General features: G+C 39.5%; 1 protein-coding gene across 1 annotated transcript; it reads right to left on the bottom strand.

The window, feature by feature from the left end:
* Window positions 1-620: 620 nt before the first annotated feature.
* LOC149838542 (BRAP2 RING ZnF UBP domain-containing protein 2-like) lies at window positions 621-13,949 on the bottom strand. The gene is made up of 4 exons (XM_090008265.1): window positions 13,911-13,949; window positions 1,326-1,607; window positions 1,016-1,131; window positions 621-784 (listed from the first exon to the last, which is right to left on the bottom strand). The coding sequence occupies exons 1-4, from the start codon at window positions 13,947-13,949 to the stop codon at window positions 646-648; spliced, it is 576 nt and encodes a 191-aa protein (XP_089864391.1). The 3' UTR covers window positions 621-645.
* Between the last annotated feature and the right edge of the window lie 457 nt (window positions 13,950-14,406).

Genomic DNA, 14,406 nt, shown 5'->3' with positions numbered 1-14,406 from the left:
AAATTTAAAATGGAAATTAACACCAGATAGATTATCTTGATTCTTGCAAAAACCATCCCGCCTCAAGGTAAAAGGAGGGCTTAAAAGTTGAAACTTATTTTCTCTTTTGGAAGAGATTTTTCTTTTAAGATAAATAAGGGTTTAAAACTTATGAATTTGGAATGTAAAAAGACCATTTGCTTCCAGCACTAAAATTTCCTTTTAGAAGAACTTAATGATTGTTCGGATCATTCTTGCATCAGAATATCATAGCAAAGGTGTTTGTTTTGGGATTCATCGCGTACTGCATAAATTTTCATGTGGATGTGCACTTCCAGCAAGAAGAAAGCCTTTAAAAGAAGAAAAGGATAAAAAATCTCGCTCACCAAGGCAAACTGGACACGACGGCAATTCTGTTAATCCTGGTGGAGGAGTTCCTGCGAGCTCAGTTGATTCGGTATATTGCACATCCACTGAGAAAATAATATGACACACTTCAGCCTGCAAGGGTTGATGTCTGTAACTCACCAGGGCAGGTTGACACTTTGAAACCAGTGCTCCAAACACTATATTTTCCCACACATGCACACACACGCGCGCATAGAGAGAGAGAGAGAGGTGTTCGCTCACGTCTAAGAATTACTGGATTTAATTAATTAAAGAGTACTAGAATATGGTAGCATTTGCCAAGCAAACCTCAGCGGATGGGAATTTCTTGCCATTGAAGCGGAAACAGAAAACATCCGTGTTGCTCTGATCATCAAAAGTAATCAAAATACTACACCGATCGTCCATTGCATCATCCCTGCGTTCAAATCCATTCAAAATCAAGACCAAAATCCCAACTCGTCATACGAACACACCAAAATCATTGTCTTTTAATCTCAATCCAGCAAGAAACCATGTTAGATCCGTAATCGGGCATCCGAACGAACATCAACGAAATAACTCAAACCCAAATCGAACAGAATGAAACAAATCCAAATCGAACAGAATGAAATCCAAACTAAAAAAGTATCGCGATCGAGAACAATACCTAATGACATGCATCTCGACCATGTGCTCGACATGAGAACCACAAAAGTTACAGAAATCCGCGTAGCTCATGTATTTCGCCACCGCGAGAATGCACACGAGAGTGCTACGCCCAACCTGAAGAGAAAAAGATAGGTAGAACTCGAAAAACTTCATTACTTTCATCCAAAAGCGCTAGTAAAGAAATCACAAACACGTAATTTCATAATATCGGCATTTCCCGATCATCGAAACTCTCTAGCACAAAATCTTCGTCCCAGAAGGTTCTGGCTCAGAACAGACACGTTAGGAAGAGAGGGTCTGAGGCTTACGGGAAGCGAGCAGACGGAGGCGGGCGGCTCGGAGACATTGCGGAAGTGATGGAGGATCCCTCTGGTCTCTTCGATTTTAGGGCCGCCGAGGGAGAAGGGGAAGGCGGGAGGGGCGGTGGAAGGAGAGCACCCGCCGGAAAAACCATGGCCAGCCGAGTCCCTCCCGTCCGCCCTAGGGTTTCTGGCGTCTCCTCCCTCCTTCGGGACGTCGATGGAGTGGATGCGGAGGGTGAACTTCCTGATGCCTCTGTGCGTCTCCCTCCGACTCTGCTCTAGGGTTTCCTACAACGCAGCGGAATGCAGAAAGGGCGGGAGCTTGACGACACGCCGTTCGTCAGATCCGGATCGGGTTTCTCGTAGGGATCCGATAATGGGTTGTTGCAGATAGGGGTGGGCAACAGGCCCGGCGGCCGTCTCAGCCCGCCATGGGTCGGGTTTGGGCCATGATTTTAGGTCCAAGCCTGTTAGGTACTGGGTCGAAACCGTTATATACGTGGCCGAGCTCGGGTCGGCCTGCGGGCTATCGAGCTGGTCCTATGAGCCTGAGTTATTATTTTTTTTAATAATATAAATATTCTAAAAATTTATTGAATAACTATTATTATTTACTTAAATAGTTGCATAAGAACTTGTTATTTGTTAATTATTACTTTTTACCTAATTAGTTGCACTAATTAAGAATTAGCTGCATGGAAACTTACTATTCTTTCATTAACTCGTAATTTCAGTCGAGCATTTTATGCATTTTAAAATTGGGTCAGGCCGGACCCGGCCTACTTCTCTTCAAACCCAAGCTCATTAAGAACTGGGCCATCGGGACGGCCGGCCCGATCAATGGCCCGGCATTTACATGACCAAGCCTATTGTCCAAACAAAACTAATAGGTGCATGGTGGGTGGTGACTACCAACAAGACCAATTGTAAGGAGAGATGGCCACCTAACAAAACCAATAGGTAGCAGTTATGTAGGGCTGTCAACAAGTCTAGTTTGTGAACCCGGCCCAACTCGAACCTGAATTTTCGGGTATGGGCATGGAAAGTGCCTATGCAAATAATATTTGGGTCAACCCGTAACCGACCCGAGCAATATGCAAGTCGAGTTATTTGGCTCATGATTTTTGCCGGGTACTCGACCCGACCTAAGTAATATATGTGTGTGTGTGTGTCAAATTGTGAGCCCAAGTTTAGGATTCTAGTTTAGTGACCTCACAAAACTCAAACCCAAACCAGAACCCACTTATCACTTATATAAGTGGGTCTTGATCATCCCCAACTTAAGCTTAACCCAACTGATTGACAGCCCTATAGTCATCAAACAAAGTCAATAAAAAAAGAGCTAGCCACTTCCCATCCAACAAAACCAATAGGAGGTAGCTACTCAGCTAGTCCAATAAGAAGGAGAGGTGATCACCCAACAAAATCAATATTATATGACCACTCAACAAGGCCAATAAAAAGGGGAGGTGGCTTCCCAACCAAACCAATACATTAAGACCTTTTTTTTACGAAGAGGAACCCTTGCCGAAGTGAGGGAAAACCTCAGGTGAGCTCTACGACCACCCTGGTTTACGTAGCCCACCTCTAAAGGCTACATATACACAGGGTTTGATCCGGGGTCAACACAATACTTTTATACATTTGTCTTTATGTTATTGTTTTTTATAAAAATAAACATAAAAAAATGTAATAAGGGGTTAGAAATACTAGGTATAACCACATAATTTTGAGAAAAAGAAAACAACAATCTCCCACCTAGGTCAAAATTATGAAACAACAAAATAAGAGGCTATTTGTTAAATTCTAGTGCATAAGTAAATGTACTTTTTGAGTTTGAACCTCCATAGGGTTACTTAGGCCTAGTTTGTCTCATGCAACTTACATGATGTAATTTTTTTCCACCATGAATGAAACAAACATCAAATCATCATGGTGACAAAGTACCATGCTGGCACAAGTTGGCTCATTAATTTTTACTCGCCACTTACCATTTATTTGTGTGTAAATCTTTGATCTCTTTCCTTGTGAAAGCTTTCACATGAAAATTTGAGTTGGCATAATTTTTCAGAAATCTGTCATTCTCATGTGAAGACTTTTCTTTACATGGGAATGAAAAGAACAAGACCTTACTCATAGTCAGTCTAAGACCTCAAACAGTGTGAGCTTTGAATTAAGAATCTTATTTGGCATTTTAAACTCTATAATAGACACTTTCACTTCAAGTGATCATAGTGTTTACACAAAACTTTGTGAACATAAGATTATTGCCAAAATAGTATATCAATTTAAGAATTTTCAAGCAATTTAGCTTTAATACTAGCCAGAGTCTGAGTTGTCAACTTAGCATCTACTGCAAAGTGGGTTGTCACAATTTTCTTCTTCAATCATCAAGCAGGTGATCTATGTCTAAGGATGACAAATTCACTCAACTTTGGACAGAAATCATATTTTCGTTTTTCATCATTGTACCTTTTTCGAGTACAATGGATTTACTCTTATAAATATCTCATACATATATTGAATTATACAAGATTAGATGAAATGTCAATGCTCTTGCTTGAATTTTGAATACATTAATTAGCTCACCCCAGCTTATGATTATTGCTATGTTTGGTTAGACGATCCTTAGCATACATAAAATTGTCAATGACACACATGTTTTAATTGGGATATATCTCTTCCAGCATTAATAACATTATAATTATATAATAGATTTATAATCAAATGATTATATATTTTCTCAGCATTTCTTCATATATTAGGATTTTCATAAAACATATCTACTCACAAAATCTCTCAATATTAATACAAGGTCTTAACAAGTAGATCTCACATCTACTTTATTTTATGAATTTCCACAATGCAACTTATGATCAATTAGTCTATCACAATTAGGTAAATAATGATAGCGCTACCAAGATGAATTTGTCAAAATTTATGATTTTTTAAATTGAAATACACCGACCTATAGGTTATTTGCCTAAAAGGTACAAACACATTATCAAATCATATATAAAATCCAATTATTATTTTCATCATTATATAAATATTGTGGATCACTTAGAAAATCCTCTTAAAAGTTTGAAAAAATAAATATTCTCATCTTTCAAAAGTTGAAAAAAAAAATGACTCGTTCATGTGAGCATCTTGGGTGAATCAGGTCAGATGTAAACAAGTCAGGTCTTAAATGGATGTGTTTCCTAATTAGGTCTAAAATTTGGATTTGAACCCTATCTAATTTGTTTTGGGTTTGAGTTCCAGTTCAGTGGATGAAAGGTATTATTGGCATTTAAAAAAAAACTTATGTTAACACAGGCAGTTTCATAGAAAGTCCTATTTGTATCAGGATTTTTAGAAAGGTAGTCTCTGATATGGAATGTTAGGTAAACCGTAAGGCTCCTTCAAAAAATATCCTGGTTATTTTTTTAGGCAGTTTTCAAAAGCCATTGTTTCATTGTTTGCTCAAGGGTCGTTTCTACTACAATTTTATTACTCTGAGTTCTCAGTAGTAAACCAACGATATGTGACCCCAAAGGGGTTTGGCGCAGTGGGATGAGGCCTACGCCTCTAGGCAGGCGGTCTAGGTTCAAATCTCAAGGAGGTCACCCCTTGCACAAGTTGAAGCGTGACGATTCACTGGGGGCAAGGGATAAGCCCGCATGATTTTAAGCTGTTAGGACAATGATCGTAAGTACGGCAGGCAAAGCTAACACGGCTAGAACTCTGATCCCGAGGATGATTTTTCCGTGTAAATATAAAAAATAACTATATGTGGACTTGTACATGTGAAAAAATATATGGAGAAGGATTTATCATCTCTATGGGATTAGATCCCGATTTCTTGCGGAGAGGTGCGATGATTTACTTTACGGGGGAGAGGTCTCTAGTTCAAGTCCAGAATGGCACAGCTGTGCCAGGAAAAAGAATATAAGAAGCATCTGACTCTTTCATGCATGCTCCACTTGGCTTGGGGGATATAACTCAGTTGAGAAGCCTTTTGATTTACCATAGCCAACCCCCTTGGGAGGGGAACAACAACTTAAAACCGCTGCTAATACCCAGTAGGTTGAGGAGCAAAAGAAGGAATCTGCCTGACGAGGGAAAAAAGGAATGTCGTCTTTATTCACTGGAGGCCCCAAGTATCATGTGTTTGTCAATTGCAGCCCAATATCTATGAAATAAAGAAGTTGTTGATGAGATTCCACATCAAAATATGACTTTCAAATTGAGTTCCGAATTAATCTAATAAGTTATAGTAATTTTATTGCACATGTATGTTGAACATTTGGAGGATGCTTGTATAAGAGGATATAGAGAAAGTATTAGTATATTTTTGCTTGGGATTGTTAGCATACATCATGTTCTCACTAATCTAATTGGGCAAGATAGGACCTCAATCACTTAGCCGAGTTGAGTTCCCTTACAAATTACAGTGTTGCACTACCTTAATAAAAACCACTTAGGCTCACAAGCAAAGCCTTATATGCAAAACGTTATAGAAAAAAAAGGTCGAAATGATTGTGGCCAAGCAAGGCCATAAGACAATATATGATCTTATAAGTTGGCTCACATCAGCAATTGTGACATAGCCTATGAGTTTTAGGTATCGAATCTCTTAAATCACCTAAATTTGTGATTTTAACAAATCCACAAGGTTGTTTGGGATAAGTGAAACGATTTAGCTAAGGAATTACCACTTTCACTTGTGTGTCTGTTTGGAATGTAGCTGAAAAGCTGAAATTTAACCAATAAGAGCACTAGTAGGGATGGCAGTGGACCGGGGATGAAGGGTATGAAACAGGGATGGAGGCGGGGACGAAGGTTAAAATCCATCCCCGTTCGGGGATGGACTTACAATTTTCCCCGCCCCGCCCCGTCCCCGCCTAGCCTCATCCCTGGCCCTTCTAAAGGATGGCAATAGACTACGGGGAAACGGGTCCCCGCCCTGTCTCATCCCCGTTTGAACCGGGGATGGAGGGCATGAAACGAGGATGAAGGCGGGGTGGAGGTTAAAATCCATTCCCGTGCGGGGATGGAGGCTGGGATTGAGGTTCTAATCTTGAGACAGAGCAGGGTGGAGACCCATCCCCCGCCCCTGCCTTGATCCATTGCCATCCCTAAGCACTAGGAAGGTCGTCTGGAGCAGTCAACATTGTGGGAACTTGTATAATACCTGGTAACTACCACCTCATCTAAGTGGGAAGTCAAACTTAAAACTGAAGTCGTCAAATACTATTCTAGTTCCATTATTTCCTACTATTGCATCTATTCCAACACTGGGTATTCCCCACTTCCAATCTACTACATCCAATGAATTGTTTCCAAACCTGACCTTGATGTGCATACAAAAAGGAAAAAACAAGTAGATCCTACCAAGCATTCCAGGACGATCATCCCCCCCCTGGATGACCAAACTAGAATGGTCGTCCCACTGGACGATCATCCACCCTTGGATGACCAAAATTAGGTCATCCCACCTTGGATGGCTAAAATAGGACAGCCGTCCCACTTAGAACGGCCAAAACCCTTTTACTTCTCCCGCAATTTGAAGGTTCGGATAAGCCAAATGATTTATTCTTATCTTTTTCGTCCTTTCTTCACCATTTTTAAAATTTTCGAGAAAAAAGGCTCTTTTGGATCAGTCTCATCCCCCATCAGGGGATAGATATAGATCTGTTTGGGGTTGGATCTGAATCCAAAGGTCTCATGACGCGGATCTTGTTCAAAAAGCTATAAATAGGGGCTCACCCCTAAGGTTGGGAGATTCGAACTTTAGACGACTGAGCATTGATACAATAGAGAACGAACATGAGCTTTACCATACCTTCTTCTCTCTAAATATCCTAACTGTGCAGGAGTGTTGTCGGAACCATCGCAAGAAGCTACCATATCCTAGCGAAGGTGTTGTCGAACGAAGAAGAAAGAACTTAAAGCTAAAAAAATAGACTTTCGAGTTCGAAGAAGGTACTTCTTAGTTTGGTTCATTTGTATTTTAATTATTTATTCAATCATTATTAACTTAAAATAGAAAATTGTACATATTCTATTGTCTTATTTGCATAACCCGCTCGTGTAATTTATGTTACGAGTTTGAAAAACCTATCTTGGCTTTACCTTCCCTCTGGACAAGGATGACAAAGACTTGAGTGGATGAAAATACAATGGAGAGAAAAATACCAGCGGGCCCAAGAGGCATGGAAAGAGGAAAAAGCTAGAGACGCCCTAAGAACAAAAATATTGGGGTGAATCCCAAACGTTCGGTCGAGGGAGGAGAGCTCATAGACACCATGTAACTCACTCGGTCCACACTAGATCCTCAGAGTCAGACAAGAAAATCAAAACCCTAGAAGACATGGTCCAGAATCTCAACACCACAATGAGATATGTGGATATGAACCGAAGGAAGTATTCTAGGGAGGTTGTCTTACCTGAAGGGTATGATGATGAAGACAATAAGGCTCTTTCTAAGTTTCTAAAATTTGACGAGAAAGGTGATCTAAGAACTCACCTAGCACTATTTATGAGAATCATGGCCAAATATTGAAATAACGATAAGAGACTAAACAATTTGTTCTCCAAGAGCTTGAAAGAAGAGTCATTTGATTGGTCTGCCACCCTGAATCTCTAGAACCTCCAAGAGTTCAAGCAGAAAAAAAAAGAGGAGGGTGCCCACAAGTTTATAAACCGATGGAGGTCTATAACCAGCAAAATGAAGAAGCTGATCTCAGACTTGCATGCGCTGGTTATAATTATGGATGATTTCTCCCAACTATTAAGGAGCCTTATCATCATGTCTCAAGTAGAGACATATGTCGAGCTCATATAGAAAGCTACTTCCTTTGAAGTGAGTATAAAAAGGAGAGTGTATGATGGGTTATTGAAGAGCAACAATAACAACAATATCTATAGGAAGTCAAACTCGTCTAAGAGCCAAGTCAATGTAGCCCAAGTCTCAGGATAGGATCCCCAAAAGCAGGACTATCAGGGTCAGAAGTAGGGCTACCAGGGCTAGAAGACAGAAAAGCAAAGAGGTGCCCTTAACAAACAGAACAAAAATGAAAGCGAATATGGTGGAAACCCAAAATGGACCAAGGACTGAAGGTTCACAAAATTCAAACAACCCTGATCATAGGTTCTGAACCTCTTATTATAAAATAACATAATAAAATTGCCTGAAGTGCAAAATCCACCATAAATGAAGGGAAAGGACCCGTCAAAACATTATCGATACCATAAAGTAGTGGGTCACGATACCAAAGAATGCTTTGTCCTCAAGCACATCATATAGAACAATATTGAGAGTGGAGAATTGTTCATTGATGAGAAACAACAAAATTGAAAAAATGATGACTAAGGCATTTTTACAAAGCCTTTTCCACCACATGATACATAAAGAGATGTTCAAGCTTGTGAACAAAGGGACAATTGGTCTCTGGAACAAACCATTGAGCAAGGACCATCCACCAACACAATAGTTTGTTTTCCCTAAGCCCTTGTAAGCAAAGCTCATCAGTTGCCTATCGTCAGACAAGTATGCCATCAAGGAGGAAGGAGGGTGAATAAAAGGCAAGTTCTATGAGAAAAGAGTGAAGAGATCTCAAGAAATGCCTCTAAGATAAGTGTGATCCATTGGACCTACCAGACAAGAATTATACTGGGGCTCCTCCCCCAACATTCTATAATAGAGACACAAGTACCAAAATGGACAATCTCTCAGTACTCTCCTTAAAGAAGAAGCGGCTCGAAGGTAATGTGAGTCAGGTCATATGTTTAGGAAAGACCTATCAAGCAGAAGCCATGAGGAAACCAGCTCCTTTGATGCCTCACTAGATTGCCACCCATTCCAAGACTAGTAAAGAAGTCCTAAAGAAATCCATGAAAACTAAAAAGAGAACATAATATTGAAACTCAACTAGCAAAGACACCTTCCAGTATCTCAATATTGGATATGATAAGGGTTTCTAGTGAACACAAAGAAACAATAGAAGATAATATGAAGAAGGTCAAGGTTCCTCTCAATACTCAACCAAAAGTATTGGCTTCTCTAATTTCACAAGCCATGACTGAGATGTCAGCCTCATTTTTGAAGGACGATGTGCCTAAGCCTATGACTTCCCACACTAAGTCATTGTACATCACTGTACAAATTAAGGGGATGTCAGTTACAAACTGTCTCATGGATGGTGGGGGTGGAATGAATATTTGTCTGGTAATTACTGCTAAGTGACTAGATATATCAAAACCAAAACTAGAGAAACATGTGATCTAGATTAGCGAATATAACACCAATGCCACAATTACAATGGAGTCTGTAATATTGGATGTCGGAATTGGCCACATTGTCTAGAAAACCCTCTTCCACATGGTAGATATGCCACCTTCCTACGAACTGTTGTTGGGTAGTCATTTGAAGGTTGTCCCTTCAATATTCCACCCGTGTGTGAAAATACTGCGGTAGGATCAGATCGTGGTAGTGTATGTTGATAAGTCTACCATTCATACAGTATAGTCCATGTTGTCCAGACCCAAATGACAAATTGATATGCCGACTGTGTGGTCAAAAGAAAAAGTGACCTCATCATCTAACTTAATCATGAATAGGACATCATCTCAACCAAACAAAGTATCAATCATGAATCTTTCTAAAAGGCCCAAGGTTTTTTGGCTAAAAGGTTTGATAGATGACTCTTATCTCATATCTCACCCCTAGTATCAACAATTCATGAAATATATTAAGGGGTGGAAGATTGCTCTGTATATGGGATATTAACCTTTTAAGGGATTGGGAAAGTACCAACAAGGAATAAAGACACCCCTCGGTGCAACACCAAGAGTGAGAACTTAGAGTTTGGGTTACAAGAGGCCCAAAGAGAAGAAAGACCAAAACGAGCTTATATGGGTCATGGTGAAGCACTTCAAGAAGATGACCACTATAATCAGCTTAGTAGAGGGTCCAACGATATCTAACAATACAAGATTGGCATTACCATGGCATGAACTCAACATTGAACCTCAGGCATTAAAAGTCAACCTAAACTCTACTATCTTTTCTCCTACAAAGAAGTGTCGTGCTCAAAGCAAGGTTGCGACAAATGAGAGCAGATTCACAGCATTATGAAAGGAAAAGGACGTCTAGCGTGGATCGTCGTCCCCTAGCCCCAGGTGAGCCTCCAAGACCTGAACTTTGTAAATAGTTTTCCAAAAAATAAAAAATCTCAGAAAATTAAAAATATTTTAAAAATCCAAAAAAATGAAATATTCTAAAAAAAGACAAAAAAATTTAAAAAGATTTTCCTTTCTTCAAGCCATCATCTTCATTGCATGAACGTACTATTCCTATTGACAAGACTAAGGAAGCTTTTGTCAAACCCTTTTCTTTTATTTTTTCAGACTATTTCTAATGATGCATTTCTGTTAAAATCATATGGGGGCACATCAAAAGAGTTTGAACCTATCCAGAACCTATAGATGGGGTATTGTAAAGCCATCTTAAGTCTAAATATCTTAAGCAAGAAGGAACCCTTATCATCCAAGCATACATATATCAAATCGGCCTGACCTCATTTGGTGAGACCCAAGTGATCTTGAAAGTCTGATTTACCTATTGACACTACCTCGAGCTCATTCGGCGAGACGCACAATGGTCGCCACATCCCAGTTGTCCTTAAAATAAAATAATGTAGCGATACAGTGAGGCCAAGAGACTTTAGCCCAATGATTATAGCTCATAAGCATATAAAAACGAATTATAAGGGCATGAGATCATTATCAATGCATGTGAGTAAAGCATGTGGAACCCACCTATGTAACCAACTCTACAGAAAAACAATTAGGTGTTGAATACCTTCGATGCAAATCTTCTTAATAGGTTGCCCCCCCTGAGAAGTTCTTTTCTTTTTTTTCGATAGGCAAAAATATTGAAAAAGATAAAAAGTATAAAAAATTTTGTTAAAAAAAAGCACAAAAAATAGCAGTGCATTTTAGACTAACACCTACTATGAGCCCATGATGAGGTGACAAACTCCAATTATAAGGCTGCTTTAGAGGTAGATGTTGGAATAGAAAAATGTGTGCTAAAAGAAAGCTAATACTTATATCTAGACCTATGACAAGGTGGCAGACTTTGGTCATATTGTTTTTTGGAGGCATATGTTTGATAGTTAGGGGCATCTCTCCTGGACCGAAAACCCATGAGACCCATGGTTGTTAGGCTTCAGGTTAAATGATGGCAAGAGTGAGGAATAAAGCTCCTCCGAGCTAAAGACAAAGACTCAATGAAACTTACCTTGAGGTAGATGGCGCAATTGAATATATTCTCTTTAAACGCTCATCCTTCAGAGTTTAAGCCTCAATGGGGATCATTAAACCCAACAGGAGTACCTTGAGACTTATTTTTATATTCCTATAACTAGTCGATTGAAACCAAAGCGGAATTAGAGAAAAAAAATCTCGATGAAGCCGAGTGTCACTACCTTATATCAATCTAAGGCGAGAAATGTCTAAAGTGTAAGAATCTTAAGTGTAGGATTAAACTTATCAGAAATGTCCTAATTTGTGAAAAGAGAGTAATGAAAAAAAATCCTTGACCCTAAATGATTAATCATTCATGGCTTTTTTAAGCTGCCAACTCTACTACAAATGCATAAGTCTTACAAAATAAAAGTTCAATGCATGCATCATGAGATACCAAATAGTCTAGCTATAAGGATCCTGAGTTTAAAGAATACCCAAAAAAATTTGTTCAATGACTGAAGTATGCATGACTCTCCTCACTAGGGGCAGGAAATCTCATGTCTAAATTGATCATCTTAGGAAGAGTATCTTCACCCTAAAGCCTTATTGGGATAACTTTACCCTATCCATAAACTCACAAAAGGTGTAGGATTCCTGGTATTTGCTCTCGCAAGCTTTTTGCAAAATTTTAAAAAATCATTCAAAAGGAATAAAAAATTAAGATGAGCCTAAAAGGCATAAAAGGAATCTACATATATCTTATGTTATCCTCGTATGATGCCAACATTTTATCTTCTCGTGCATTTGAATACAGTTTGTCGAGGAGAGTCAAGAATCGTTGTAGGTTTTCACCAAGTCAACAATATCATGCCTCATTAGATGGTGTAGCCTGCCTAACAACCTTCAGAGTCATCAACTTTTAAGAAAAGCCTGGATTAAATCTCAGTAACTTTTAAACTAGCCCGACCTCGTTTAGTGAGATCAAGTACGGTTTCAACAACCTAATTTTTTTCTCAAAAACACTGGCTTGACCTCGTTTCGCGAGACCAATTACGGTCTTAGCAACCCAGTTTTCTTCTAAAAAATACTGGTCTGACATCGTTCGACGAGACCCAAATGGTCTCGGCAACTGAGTGTTTTTTAAACTGGTCCAACCTCTTTCGACGCAACCAAGAACAGTTTTGGCAACCCAATTTTTTCTCAAAACACTAACACAACCTCATTTGGTGAAATCCAAACAATCTCCACAATCGAGTGGTTTTCAAACTGGCCCGACCTCGTTTGGCGAGACTAAGCATGATCTCGATAACCTAGTTTTCTCCTCAACACACTAGCCCAACCACATTCGTTGAGACAAGCATGGTCTCAACAACTCATTTTTTCTTTCAACACAGTGACATGACCATGTTCAGCAAAACCAAGTATGGTTTTGGCAACCTAGTTATTTTCAAAATTTGAGTGTGCCTATTTCTTTGACATAAGTAGAATTACATCGATTAATGATAAAGATGAGCATCTATGAACACTTAATTTTTTCTCATTGAAAAAATGTGTATACGAAAAAGAAAAATAGGTAGATCCTACAAAGCATTCCGGGATGGCCAAACGAGGACGACCAAACCATGACGATCGCCCCCCTTGGACGGCCAAATCAGGACAGCCATTCCCTCTGAACGACCAACCCAGGATGGCCGTCCACCCTTGGAGGACCAAAATTAGGCTGTCCACCCTGGATGACTAAAAAAGGACGACCGTCCCACCTGAAATGACCAAAACCCTTTTAGTTGTCCCACAATTCAATGATTTGGATAAACCAAATGGCTTATCCTTATCTTTTTTGCCTATTTTTTAAATTTTTGGGGAAGTGGGCTTTTCTGGATCAGTCTCATCCTCCATTTGAGGACAGACATGAATCTGTTTGGGGTCGGATCTTAATTCAAAGATCTTGCAACCCGGATCTTGTTCAAAAAGCTATAAATAGGGGCTCACCTTTAAGGTTTAGGGATCCAAACTTTAAATGTCTGAGTGCTGATACAGTGGAGAATGAACACGAGCTTTACCATACCCTCTTATCTCTAAATATCCTACCAGTGCAAGAGTACTACCAGAACCATCGCAAGAGGCTACCATATCCTAGCGAAGGTGTTGTTGGACGAAGAGGAGAGAACTTAAAGCTAAAAAAATAGACTTTCGAGTCCAAAAAAGGTACTTCCTAGTTCGATTCATTTGTATTTTATTTATTTATTAAATCATTATTATCTTAGAATAGATACTTATACATATTCTTTTGTTTTATTTGTATGACCTGGTTGTGTGATTCGTGCTACAAATTCAAAAATTCTATCTTCACTTTACCTTCTCTCTAGAGAAGGATGACAAAGACTTGAGGGACATCCCTGTATCTTTTAAAAAGAGTTTTTGACGATTAAAGGTAAGTCTCAAAATTTTTATCAACAGCCCCACACTGTAGCCATCCTGGCATCGCTGTTCGCAGGATCAAATGCCTTCTTTAACAGAAACCCAAGCTGCTCATCGTCATTTGCTTAGTTCATTTAACCGTGACTCGTTCCAACCAACCCGGGGCTCCGCCTGGTTGGTAGGAGCTGTCAATGAAGGTCTCCTTGTGGTGGGACGTTGCAGGTTCAATACCCAGTGGTACGTGGAATACTGGTGGGATCCGCCAAATCCCAGCTTACCTTACAAAAAAAAGAAAACATAACTTGTTCCCAATATCAAACCGAGTTCACTGTACATAATATGTTTTGCTTAAGCCTTGAAGCAGACCAGCCCTAGCTTCAAGCATGCGAAGATCCACCAACACAAGTCATCTACGTTCAAGTCAAGCGAAGGC

The sequence above is a fragment of the Nuphar pumila genome, chromosome 5 (genome assembly GCF_984573655.1).
Source record: "Nuphar pumila chromosome 5, dmNupPumi1.hap1.1, whole genome shotgun sequence".
Lineage (NCBI taxonomy): Eukaryota > Viridiplantae > Streptophyta > Magnoliopsida > Nymphaeales > Nymphaeaceae > Nuphar > Nuphar pumila.
This window is presented reverse-complemented; position numbering and strand designations above follow the sequence as displayed.

Bases quoted from the DNA above. Each gene is read 5' to 3' on its own strand.
- LOC149838542 (XM_090008265.1), bottom strand. From the start codon at position 13,949: ATGTCCCTCAAGTCTTTGTCATCCTTCTCTAGAGAGAAG. The intron at 1,132-1,325 runs GTAAGCCTCAGA...TTTTCTCTTCAG, and splicing joins CCTCCGTCTGCTCGCTTCCC to GTTGGGCGTAGCACTCTCGT. The intron at 785-1,015 runs GTATTGTTCTCG...ATTTGAACGCAG, and splicing joins GTCGAGATGCATGTCATTAG to GGATGATGCAATGGACGATC.